The 13,663-nt window shown below is 36.8% G+C and overlaps 1 protein-coding gene across 1 annotated transcript in view; it reads left to right on the plus strand.

The window, feature by feature from the left end:
* CDC14B (cell division cycle 14B) overlaps window positions 1–13,663 on the plus strand; it is a 44,463-nt gene that overhangs the window by 3,174 nt on the left and 27,626 nt on the right. The window contains 3 exon segments of the mRNA XM_030969227.1: window positions 4,962–5,055; window positions 5,937–6,012; window positions 7,932–8,024. Of these exon segments, the coding sequence (XP_030825087.1) occupies window positions 4,962–5,055; window positions 5,937–6,012; window positions 7,932–8,024 (263 nt within the window).

The following is a 13,663-nucleotide window of genomic DNA, read 5'->3' on the forward strand; positions in this document are numbered from 1 at the left end:
ACATCTTAAAGGATGCTCTAAGCTACAGTGTACATACCTATTTTGTTTTTCTTCATTGAGAATAATTTTGCTTATATTGTCATTAGGAGTTGATAATTAAATATTCATTTTAATGTATTCATTGATATGTGGGTTGTTTTATTTGGTTTTGTATTGCAGTTTGTTATTTTTTTCAAACCATTAAGTTGTCTTTTCCCAGGAGTGCTGGTTTGTCATTATAAACTTTGTGTACCCAATAGAAAACTATTTTTCTAGAATGCTAAGGACACTTCTAATAAGTATCATTAGGCTTCCAATATTTTGACTCTCAACATTTTCAATTAGTTTTTATTATGCAGCTGTCTCAGTACAAAAACTGTGTTTACGTTTTTATCAATATGACCTCACTCACTTGTGAGTTTTCTCCAAAGCTAAGATTTTAAATACATGTTTAAGGCTTTTAGTGTCTAATCCAGCACTGAAAGTGCATGAACATATGCAGTCTTATGTGTCAGTCAAGAGCAGAGTGGAAGCACTCTATGTAAGTGAAATAATAGTATTGATCAGTCATGACATGACACTGAAAACAAGGCTTTCATAGTTTTTTGATTAAAAAAAGTCCTTCTATCTTTTTAGTATACTTTTATTTTCCTTTTCAGAATCCAGGCTGTTGTTCCAATTGGCAAGTCTATCATTAGCTGAATTTGAAATACCATAGTGATGATGCCTGAATGAAATTTTTCAAGGATAGGAAGACTAAAAATCTTCAAGAAATATGTTGAAGTTCTTTAAGTCAAACACAACAAAATTCTATATACCAACTCTGAATTGAGAAATACACTCCTCTTTGGTTACATTCCTGGTGATTCAAAACAGACTAACACTGGGTTTTGTTGTACTGTCAGTCACTGAGTTTCTCGTCTAGGGCATCTATTTTACAATAGAACTGTAGAATTTCTGTTTGTATTAAATAATGTTTGCTGATCATATGCAAACTAGTCCTGCCACTAATGCCTATTTAATGTTTAGTTGTCACTTAAAGTCATACAATCACTTAGGTTGGAAGAAGTCTCTAAGATGATCAAGTCCAACTGTAATTCTTGAATTAATGAAGTTTCTTTCTTGAAGGCCTGTGCAGAACAAACTGAGAAGCATCAGGCTTGTTGAGAGTAAAGGAAGGAGATTATTTTTCTCATCTCTAAATTCACATTAATGTGATTTTGAAGTGGTAGCTCTCAATTTTCTACACATCTATTTCCACAGAACACTGTGGCTCTGATAAACAAGCAGAGTGCTTTTCATTCTGTAACACTCTGCAATCAGCTTGGACAGTCATGTTTGTGCTAGCTTTAGTCTCACTAGCTGAGTTACTAGCAGTAACTCAGCTGTGGTAACCTATGCCTCAGTGAGGGATATGTAGGCTCATTTTGGTTACATTGGATGCTTACTCAAATTAAATGGCTGCAGTAACATCCATGCTTGTGTATTTTAACTGTTCTGTTATATAAGGCTGACAAAATTAAGTGTATTTGAAGTATATCTAAAATGCTGCAGCCATATCTCTTAATTGCAGAGCAGATGCAGTCTGTAAGGCAGTGAGCCCTACTCTGTCGTTCTTCTGAGAGATGATTAGAAAGGTCTGCTCTAGTTTGATAGTTTTAGGATGATTTTTTTATCAGAAATTTGCAGGAATTAGGAAGTGCTCAAGTGCACTATATGTAAATTAAATACTAAAGAGCTAAAATTAGCAAAGGAAATACAAAGATAATGAGAGGGAAGCCTTGCTCCTGGCAGTCCAAACCTTTGTGAAATCCTAGTGAAATCAAATCATCAGTGCTTGAGTGTATTTTATATATAAACTTTCAATCCTGCAATCAGATTCTTAATGAAGGAATTCTCCTTTCTCTTAATTTCTGTTAAAAAAACCACAACACACTAATCCTTGGTTAAATAGAACTTGGAATATGTTTGGAAAAAGAGCAGGTGAAAACAGACGTGGTGAGTAATACAGCATTTGTCAGATGCTGGACTGGTGGTAAATACACTTACAGGAAATTTCTTCATTCCAAAATCTCCCCATAGGAAACATGCTAAAAAGATGGAGCCTGCTGTTTACCTAATAGGGAGTAATTGTTAGCAGTGCTCAGGAATGGACAGCTTGTCAGGATATTGGCATTTGACACACACTGCTCTTATTGTGAGGTACTTCTGTAAACTCATTAAACTCAAGTTTCTTTCAGGTGTTTTAAGAATAGCAACAATGAACACAGTTCAGAGATATCAGAGCAGAAGCATTGCCAATAGCAATCCTGAAGGCCACATACACACTGCTTGCTCAAGATAGGAATTCTTATTTTTGCTGGACATTTTTGCAAGCTGCAGAAGCATTTCAGTAACAGTACGAGCACTGAGGATGCATGCAATTCTTTTATTCCAAATCTGGTTTTGGAGCAAAATGCTAAATTATTTTAGGTCTTTGACCTGTGCAAGTTATATATATTTTCATTTTTGTCCTCCTTTTGTATTTGAAGATTTTGGATTTCTCTTTGCTAAGGGCTTTTATATTTTCAAAAGTGATGTAAAGTTTCTTTGAAGAAGCTGGAGTGCAAAAAGGTAAAAAGGTAGTGTTTGAGTACCCAAGGAACTCAGTTTGAGTACTATGGCCATTCTTCCCAGACTTTGATGTGGTTATTGTTTGTGTACAATGAAAAGGGAGAGCTCATTCTAGTCAATAATTAGACTGGCACTTAAGGACAGATGCCATGGAGGGAAAAATTTTGGCTGTGTATTCCTGCTCTTAACCCCCAGCAGGTTGGTTCAGTGGGCTAACTCAGTAGATATTTCCTTCTAAGGAACCTGGTGGCAGCTAGCCATTAAATCAGTTTAGAAGTGGTGTAAAATTATAGTTTGGGATTGCAGTGACATGTCTTTAATCTAGCAATGCCAGTTTAAATACAATCCCTAGATATCATGTCCTCTCAGTTCTCCTTTCTGCTTCCTCCCTTGCCCTCGGTTCTTCTGCATACATTAGCTCTCATTCTCAGAGCAGAGGGAGGGAAGTCACCAAAGCAGCCTTTTACCTTGTTTTCCACTTTTCTTTTGTTTTCCTTTCCTTTTTTTTTCTTGCATTTTTTTTCCTTTTTTTTTTTTTTTTTTCACTTTTTTTTCCTTTTTTTTCCCTGTTATTTTCTTTTTTTTTCTTCTTTTTTTTTAGTATTGCCCAGGGATACCTGTTACAGTTTCTAATTCATTCAAATCCACCTTGACAGAGCTCAATGATTAACATCGTGATGGTGAACTACCCCCAAAAGTCCACCTGAGAACTGCCTCTCTATGAAGCAGTTTTTGCCATAGCATATTTTGCACTCAGCTGAAGTATCAGTGCACTTGCTTCTACACACATAATTCACTTTTTGGGCCAGTTTAGTCACTTCTTAAAAATGCACACATTTATCCTTTGTCTTGTTTTCAGGGAATTATTTGGTAAGTGCTGGGAAGTACAGAAGCAGCACGTTTAGTACTAAGTATTTACTTAGCATTAAATATGCTCTGCTTACTGAATGGGGCTATTAGAAATTAAATAAGAAAGTTGGGTGCCTTGCTTCTGCTAGAAAGTAAAGAGGTAGGTGCCTGAGTTGTTAAGAGGTACTATACATCCCCCTGTTGCTCCTGACCTGTACATGTTTAAGCCAAACCACTCACATCGGGCTGCTGTTCTACTGAAAAAAGCATTAAGAAATTGTACTCTTTTTGGTGGACTTTTCTGCCTTCATCTTTGAGATACTAGTGTATGTAGGTGAGCACTGAGCATGTGACTGTTGAAGTATAGACATGGTAAGTCCTTTCAGGGTATACCTGGATATGTATTTTCAAGACACAGGTGATGATTTCTAAGTGGTGGTCATGGATGGTGTTTTTTTTGAAGCTTGAAGTGATTTTTTTCCCCCCTCTGCTGTATAAAAACTGACAGTTTTTCCTCACCACAGATCATGTTTTGAAATAATACACATGATCTGTTTTGATACTTACATAATATCTGTTCTAGGGAATTAATTTGAAAAAAAAAAAAGCTTTCCTTTTAGGTCTGAATTTTAATTCAAATACTTTATGATGATATTTTCTCAGCAGGAGGAAGACAAGTATTGCGGTGGTGCTGCAAGCCTCAATTTTTATTGACCAATTACCCCAAGCACAGCAATTTATAGCAGGAGCACAGTCAGTGTTTAAAGTTCACTGGGGCTTCAGCTTCCCTGGCCATAAAAGTAATTTATATCTATGTGAATACCACTGGTATTTTTTTCCCCTCAGCTTAACAAAGGAAGCCAGAGCAAGTACAAGATATCTCCTGCCTGCAGACACACAGGCTTTGAAGGGGCAGCTGGGATGGGGATGAGAACTCAGTTGGAGGTGTCCAGGTGGGACTTAGTTGGTGCTCCCATGGTCAGCATGGGCTGCCTGGTTGGATACCTCCCGAGTCTGTTACCTGCAGGCTTTAATTTGTATGGCACTGCTGTCAAAATCATGGCTTTACAGAAAGGCGTGCCTGTGTTTGATGTGAGTGTGCTTCATCGTTTAGTTTAATGTGGGGAATCAGAGGTGCAGAGGGATTTGTGCTTTAGTTTGGGGGGTGGTGTGTGTGCATTGGTATTTGGAGTGGAACCAAACCTGATAAAGGAGGTGTCTGCTGTGTGTGTGGGTGCAAGTCAGGCTCCTGCTATTTTGCAAAATCATCAAACAAGGAACACTTTAGGAAAGAACACTAAAGAGCTGTGGATTATGGGAATGCTGCTGAGCAAAAAGCCTCAGTCTTTGTGTGCCTTGTTTGTTTAACACTGGAGAAATAATAATGCCTAATTTAATACTTAAAAGGAGATTTTCTTCATTCTAAACCATTTAATGTTGTCCCATTGACAAGTAATACTTCAGAGTTTCAGCAGAAAATCATTATGTTTATAAAAGCTTCCAATTTTCTTGCATTTCAGATCGCCTATATTTTGCAATTCTGTACCAAAAACCAAAGAGTGGAGCTGCAAATACCCATTATTTCTGCATAGATGATGAACTTGTGTATGAGAAGTAAGTACCAAGTTAGTTTTTTTTCCTTTTTTGACAGAAATAAATTAGCCAGAACAACAGCAGTGAGGAGTTAGTCTCATTGGAGAATTAATTCCATGAGTTTGGTCTTCTAAGACTTCATACCATGATGATTTATAGGCTTTTGAAGGGTTTCTTGCTTTCCCATCAGGATTTCTTAAAAACATCTTCAAAGCAGAAGATGTTTCATTGTACCCATTCATGTTCGAAGACACAGAAACATGATACAGCCTTATAAATTTAGAAGTGCACATTATACTGCCAGACTAAAAGGGGTGTCTTTTGTTCCTCATGTATTAAGTGGAATGTCTGTACTTCCTAGAATCAGAGAAGAAAATGGCAAAGTCAATTCAAGCCTTTATGAGCTGACAATGGATATATTATTTCCCCTGTAGTGAACAGAGTTCGTCTTTTACGTGATGTGGAATGTTGCTAATTCTTCAAATAGTTTTGATCAAGGGCATGCTTGCTGGTTTTTAATACACTAATAAATCTTTATTCTCTGTGTTTGCTTTTCTCTAGCACAAGTTGCCTTCTTTTAAAGTAAAGTTTATGAGGTCCTCTTTAAATAGAGTTTAAAAACTTTTGTCACAGAGCGATACAGTAGTGAGAAATAATTCTTAAAGTCTGGAGTGTTGGTTTCAAATGATGCTGTGTGTAAAATAAAAAAAAATGTAGTCCATGTTTAAGACGACAAAACATTTCCTCCAGCAAAACAGTATGTATTTATGTAAGAGAGCATGCTTGTTTTTAGAATGATGTATGTATATCACATGTATGTTATTACTCCTTGCTTTGTGCATCTTGTTTAAAAAAAGGCATTTACAGGGGTCATGTACAATTTTTCTCCTTTCTTCTAACAGTTTCTATGCAGACTTTGGACCACTCAATCTGGCAATGGTCTACAGATACTGCTGCAAGCTAAATAGGAAATTAAAGGTAATACTTGGGTTTTTGATTCAAAAGCCAATTATTACTGGCTTTTTAAAAAGCAAAAACATTTGGCCAACATTTCTTTTGTTGCTATTGTTCAGGTGCTTTCCTGTTTTCCTAATTCAGCTGAATTCTGAATATGAATGCTATATTTTAGTGAGGTGAATTTAGGGAGGAGGAGGATAAGGGTGGAAAACTCACTTATTCACTCACTCACTTACAGAAGATACACAATTGTGGCAGTAACTATCATGAAGCTTCCAGAAGATCAGGTGCTGAATTAATACAGCCTCTTATGTAGGAAAAGCTTTTTTTCCTCGAATTCTGTCGTATTGGCAATCTGCCAGTATTGAGTGAGCTTGAAGGTGTAGTGCTATGTTTTTATTTGAAATTATTTTTGTTTGACTTGGTCTTCTCTTGTGATGCTGACATTCTTCAATAATGAACAACGTTTGATATTTAGTAGCATTGATAGCATTGGCCTGAAGGAGGCTGCTCTGCTTGTACTGCAGATTATTTTCTCTTACAGGAGTTGAGTAATTTTTGGGATTGGGCTCTTTATAAAGCATAATGTGTTTAAAATTGATTTCTTAAATTAATTAACACAACTTACTACAAGTTAGTGGACCTTTTGTAGATGTTGGAGTATAAAACCTGTTTGGCAGATAAAAAAGTTTATTTTTGTTAATGTCAATCATGGTTTGCCTCTTCAAAACTACTTAGATCTTTAAACTGCCACTGAACTGTGAAAAGTAGGAAATATACAGCACATAATAGAATAAGAGGGTATTTTTTTCATTCCTTGATGTCTGTTACAGATAATAGTTTGCAGAATTCAGACTTGCTTTATAATTCTTCAGGTTGTAGAAGCAATTGACACCCATGGGTGTGATGTTGCTGCTTGATTCTTACTGGGGCACTAGCAGAATTGTCTCTGGCTAAGCCTGAGATAAACCTGTTAAGTGGTCCAGGCTGGGAAGTGGTAAACTCCCATGTGGGTAACTATGTTCATTAGAGATGAGATTCTCTGATTTTTGTATACTGGACGCTCTGAAGCAACAAAATAATTGTTTCTATGTTATAGTCCCTTTCCATGTCTTGTGTCTGACATGTTAGGCTTTCTGAGAACATATTTCTGCTACTGATCTGAGGTTTTGTCTTGAATAAATTGAATCTGGTATCTTGAAGAGGTAACATTGCTATTTAAATGCATAAAACGACATTTTATGATAGCTTAGCAGTTGATCAAAGTGTGCAGTTTCAAGCACATCAGAATTTTTTTCAAGGGCCAGTTAGGGGATAACATCCACCACACATGTGTGTCCTTTCTATTGAAAATACCATTGCACCCACATTCTAAGACATGGAGAAACTGTATGCCAAGCCAAGAAGACACATAAAAAAAGTATTTATGATAAAGTTTAGAAATAATTTCAAAATATTTTAATCTAAGCATGGTTCTGATCCTTAGAAACAAATACTAGTGGATTTTTCTACATCTGAGTTTGAAAAATGAACAAAAAGGTCTAAACTCTGATTTTAAAATTTTTGCAGCTTTAATATACTTCTGTTGCTTTTGAGAATGCCTCTTTCTGTTCTCATAAATGGCTATCTGTTACATAAGGCTTGAAGTAAAAAACACTAACCAAAAACACAAATGCATTTAAGAAGAAAAAGAAAGTATTTCAGTAATTTCTATCAAAAACTATTTCGGCTGGATACTGGGAAAAATACTGGAAAAACTTAGGTAGGGATGCAATACAGTTTTCCAAAGCTTCTGGGGGACTACTCCTCAGTATTTTTGGTACTCTGACTACAGCTGGATGAAAGGAGGTAAACAAACTCTTGCATTTCTCTGATTTTATAAAAGAAGGTATAAAAGGTCAAAAATACAAAATCATAATCTTGTTCATTTCTTGATGCAGTCATTTTCATTGATAAGGAAGAAAATAATTCATTATACTGGCTTTGATCAGAAAAAGCAAGCAAACGCTGCATTCCTCATAGGCTCCTACGCAGTAAGTATTTAAATTTTTACATCAGCTGCTGATTGTGTTCATTTTTTATACTCAATTTTTAGAACAGCAAGATAAAAACAATTCTTTTCTCTTGAATAATAATCCTACTAATGTAATTATAGTAATGAAGCGCATAATAAGAGAGTTTCTAAGGTCCAGAATATATGTTAGTGAAGTTGTATGATTTCAGTTTTTTTCCTTCCTACTGCCATTTTTGTTCTTAAGAAATAAGAGCACTGCTGAAAAAAACCCCAGTTTTAATAGTTTCATTTAGAAAGAGTCATTGCTTCTTGAAGCTTTGCCTTTCCCCAACCACACAACCGCTTTTCCTTTTTTATAATAGAAACATAGTATCTTGCATGAAGTATAATGTATCATTTGCCCTGTACATGTTTAAATGAACCTCTCCTTCCCCAGCTGCTTCCTCTCTAGTACAAAGTAATCTCTTCCATTAATCTGGGAGAAGCAGTGAGAACGTGTGATGGGTTTAGCGCCTGTCTAAAACCTGGGAAGATACAATGTGGCTGAGAAGGTACTAAGCCAAGTCTGTGGCCACGGAGTAAAGGACTGGCTTTATATCATAACTGCATGTATTTGGTACACGGAAATGTAGTCAAGAAATAAAATGTTGAATTCTTCAGGCTGTAAGCTGTGATGCACCGTATTCGGGTTCTGTTTTGACTTTTAACACATCTTGGTTGTAACCATTTCTCGTTTACTGAGTAATAAAATGAAGAAAGAAGCTATGTGCTTTTTGATGTTGGAGATTTGAGAGATTGGTTCATGTAGCCTTAGGTTATTCCTTTTTATTGGCTGCAAAGGCTACACAGTACTTTCTGTGATGCAGGCAGTCTCCTTGCTGCCTCTGTGCATCATGCAGGGTGTCCATTCTCTGTTCCCTGGGGTTTCTCTGTCGTCTATATTCTATAGCACTTTTTACAAATTGAGAACTAAATTTCAAAACATGTCACTCTTGGTATTTGAATTGGGAACGTTTTTGTAGTCCTGTGAAATCTTAAACTGCATGGAGACTGGAAATATGAGTAATTAAGCTTGTTTGCTGTTAAGGAATTATGTTGACAAAACAGCTGCAGCTTTTAGGAAAACTACTTCTTCCTAATTACTTGATCATAATTGAGGTCCAGAGAGTGAGAGGGGCCTGGCTTCAGTTATCAGCCATTACTCGGAAAAAAGTGGGTTTTGTTTTTTCCAACTCTTCTAAATATGTGTAGTAGTAGCATTGTGTGGTACAGCAGCTGACATTCTGAGCAGAATTTTGGTACAGAAGGTTAACTAATGGCAAAACAATCTAATAGGAAAAAACTGTGGTTCACTATGCAAAAGTATACAGAAAACCTGAAATAAATCTTAGTTTTGATCACCTGGTAGCCCTACCATGTCACAATAATAACACGCTAGTGAAAGTAAGTGCTTCAACAGTCTTGAATAAAAGATTAATATGTATGGTTTATGACAATCCAAAGCACAGTAATTAGAAATGGAAGTTGTTGTACAGATGAATAGCTTTAGAGAGATGCAGTGACGGAAGTGGGAGTTGAGAGTAAAGAAAGGATGCTTGCTCACAGAGAGATGATGACTGCCTAGTCAAGGCATGTGGTAGGGCTAGTTGCAGACGCATGGCATATGGCAAAAAAATATGGCAAAACCACCATTGTTCAGAGTCTGAAGAGGTGCTTAAGTTACTGTATTGTACACATTGTGTATTTTGGCAGTTTCCCTGCTAGGCCTATGGGAAAGTGAAGCACAGTACGAGTATCAGTCACCTCCTTGTATGTAGGCATGCCTATCTTGCAAATTTGCAAGTCTAAGATAGTGAACTAGCTCTAGCTGGATGCTGATTTTCTTTCCAGAGCAATACATTTTGGCTTTGATACTGCTTTTTCTTTACAGTAGGGTAGAATTTCTTCCCAGTTTCATGTAGGAGGGATTCCACTGAAGAAAGATCACAGAAGAAAAACTATGCCCCTGAGGCTTTTTTTTTCCCCTTTGATGATGTTTCATGAAGAGGCAAGCTTAATTACAGAGCTCATTGCTCAAGTGTTCACACATATATGTCCCATATTTTTGCTTTCTGTAGAGAGAATTGGATTGTTGTCTGTGGAGCAAGCAATGATATGGGATCTGTTCAGAATGCCTGATAAACATGTCTATGTCTATATTTTATGACTGAAAGGAAATATTGATGACTTCTTTATTTAAAATATATGTAGGCTTAAGTGTCTACCTTCTTTAGTTTCCGAATGCTTTGCTTTTTGTTGAGGATCCATCCAGATGCATCCAGGTCAAATCTTTTAAGGAGTTTTTCTATAATTTTAGTTAATCAGACTGTGTCATGTTGGTAATACTCTTTGTCACTTGAGCTGATTGTCATAATTTATTTTCTGATCTTACAGTGTAAGTTGTAGGTTGATACTGTATTTTGTTTTCTGTGGATTGAATGTGTTTTCTTACTTGATTCTACTTATTTAACTTCATGGTAGATTCCCTCCCATTTCAACAGGGTTGAGGAGCTCTGTGGGTAAGCAATGCCTTACTTTGGGGGAGTTCTGGTTCATTCAAGGAAGAGCAAGGAAGTAGAAAGGGAATGTGGTCTTTGCAGATTTGTGCAGACAAGCACAAAAATAGTGCTTGTCTACTTTGGTTGAAAGTTGTTTGATAAGCACAGTTTTGGGGTGCTCTGTAGGTGCAGGTGCCACAAGTTACTTGCTAGGAATAACAAGGAATAACAGCAAGGTTTTCAAGAATAGCAAGGCACAGTGAGTCTGTGTAATTTCTGGTTTTGTTATCTTTTGGGTTTATTTGAAATACAGTTACAGTTAAGCTATAATACTGTAATGAACTGTATATGACTAGCACTCCTCTGGGACTTCTATGTCCTCATAAGTGTTCGACTTCTGAACATGTCTTTTCAAAGGCTTGTTGACCTCAAACTTGTATTCTTAAACAGAATATTATAACTTCTGCTTAAAGGAATTGCAATATATTAGCATGATTTATCATTTGTCATCTTTTGTTCAAATGTATATGTGTGTGTATATATCATGTGTGGATATGCTCCTACTATTAAGGCAATTATGGAAGTCTTCATTAACAGTGGTGTGGTAAGGGCAGCTGTTAGTGTTCTTGTTTTCAAGCAAAGTCTGTTCTCAGTCTTTTCTTCACAGTTGATGTGTTTTAATGTTTCCCCCATTCGCGTTCACCTAACTTGTCTTTCTTTCCTCTTCAGTGGAGATAGTTTATGAATTCTTCAGACTACATACTTCTTTCTCCCCCCTCCTGCATCTCCTGCTTCCTTCCAGGTGTACTTTGATGTGACAGCACAGCCTAACTCAAGCTCTTCAGTATAACATGGATATAAATTCTTCACTCTTAAGGCCACTATAACATGGCCTTAAGAGTGAAGAATTAAGTTTACAAATACATTATTGTACATGTAGTTTTAGAATAAAATACTAATTTTTTAGAGTAAATCTTAACAATTTAGATCTTAATCCCTTTATTGTTCATCTTTCATCGATTTTAATTCTGTATTTCGTTTCTAAATTTTTGCAGACATCATGGGAATAATATTCTTCTATGCAGGTTAGCAAAAATTTGGCACATTCAGCCACACAAAGGGTAGCCAGAATTGAGTGTGTTGGGGTTGAATGTTTACACTTCATTTGGGTGGAGGGGGAAAAGGGAAAGAAGGGGGGGTGGGGGGGGAGCTTTGTTCTTCACCTTTTAAAGAAAAATCTTTTCCTTGAAAGCTATCTGCACTGTTCAGGCCTTACCACACTACCAAAGCAGCAGTGGTCTTCTGAGTTGATATCTACAGTGGCTTCTCTTGATTTTCACCAGGACTTGGCTGTGGGTGAGGAAAGTCTGCTTCTTCCATCATTGCTCCTTCTATATTACGAAAGAAAATGTACCCTCTGTGCCCTGTCCACCCAATTCCCAAGCTCCCCCCTCTCCCCTTGGCTACATTAACTTAGTAACAGTGTTTTTTTCCTCAGGCCTGGCACTAATTATGTACTTGGAGGGTGACCCTTCCAGGGTACCGCCCCATGAACTGCTGTAATTCAGGTCACCTTCTCCAGGACTCATCTCTGTACTTTGTCTATTTTCTCATCTTCTTTCTTCAGGGTAAGCAGCGTTTCCTTCATCTGTTCTAATCCATAGTATTGGTTTTTTGCCTTTTCAATTTGTTAGTATCCTTCCTAGTTGTGGGCCTAATGCTGGGTAGAAGCTGGAGGTTGGAGAACCAATTGGCACCCACTGCTGTGATGTTGAACTGTTCTGTTCTTAGTGTGACAGTTGCAGAATTATCTCTGGCTAAGCCTGAGATAAACCGTCTAGTGATCTGGATGGTGGTGAATGGATAACTGTGGCAGTGCTCAAATTTAGAGTGGGTAAACCATGTTTACCCTCAGCTATGTTTTGTGAGAGGAGCTTGATGAGCAAGTGGCAGAGACAAGATGGGCAAAGTACCGACCTTTCATTTAAGCAGAAGTTACCTGGAATCTTTGCTATCTCTGAGTTTGTGTCCCCTACAATGCTACCTTCTCTAAGTCGTATTTGGGAAATCGTGATTAATCTTCACAGCAGCAGCTTTTCCTGCTGTTGGTACTAGGTTCTATTCCAGTATGCTCCTACAAAACTGCTTGTCTCCATAGGAGAAGAAAGTTTGTTCTTTTGGAGGTGCCTCACTCTATAGCCTTAGGTTGCTTTCTTACCTGGCATAAATAGTGATGCACCCAATCCAATCAGTTCAAGGTTATTTATACTTTCTCTCTGCTGTTTAAAAGGTAATTGGAGGTTTCTTGCTTTTGTTTATGATGAACAAAGAGAGTTGCCAGAGACAGGCAGTGATTCACTCTCTGTCTCTTTTATCCACTTAATGACTGTGTTTCTGCTAGTGACGAAACTGTTGGCCACATACATTTCTTCACTACAACACAAATCCATACAGGAAGCTTTTTGTTCTAATAAACTTCTATTTTAATTTTGCAACATCTAACATTTTGTTCTAAGGGAATTGCTAGGAATTTAATCTACTAACTGAGTAGTATATCCAATTGAGGTTTTAATGAAATAAAATATTTAACACTTTAAAGTTATAAAAACTGTATGAGCTTGTGTTTGAGTCTGGTCACACACAGCAGTTACTTGCATTTGTTCAGAATGGGTTTAATTGTTTGCTGTTTACAGTAGTTCAGGCTGTCTTGGAAGAGTGACATTTTTGCAACAAAGTTGTATCACATAAAATTCAGTTGTAAGCAGTTTAAAATTAATTATCTCATTATTTTCTGGCTTCTAAGTGAGCACGGTTGGTAAAATGTATGATTTAGGTAGCAGCCTTAAGCAGATTTTTCAGTTGAGTGTGAACAGGTGGATAAACATAATTGTATTGAGCACATCATAGATATGAATTTAAAGTGCTGTTTACAGACTTGAGTTGATATAGTTTCTAACAGTAAAGCTTATTTCAATAGCCTATTTAATTTTCCTGAAAAAGCAACAAGTTATGTCATAGATTATTATTACTAAACATACTTTGTCTTATATGCAGTATTATTATTTTACTTGGCAGTGCCATGTATTGAAGGTTAAGATGCCTTTTTTAACCAGAGACTCAT

Source organism: Camarhynchus parvulus, chromosome Z (genome assembly GCF_901933205.1).
Source record: "Camarhynchus parvulus chromosome Z, STF_HiC, whole genome shotgun sequence".
NCBI lineage: Eukaryota > Metazoa > Chordata > Aves > Passeriformes > Thraupidae > Camarhynchus > Camarhynchus parvulus.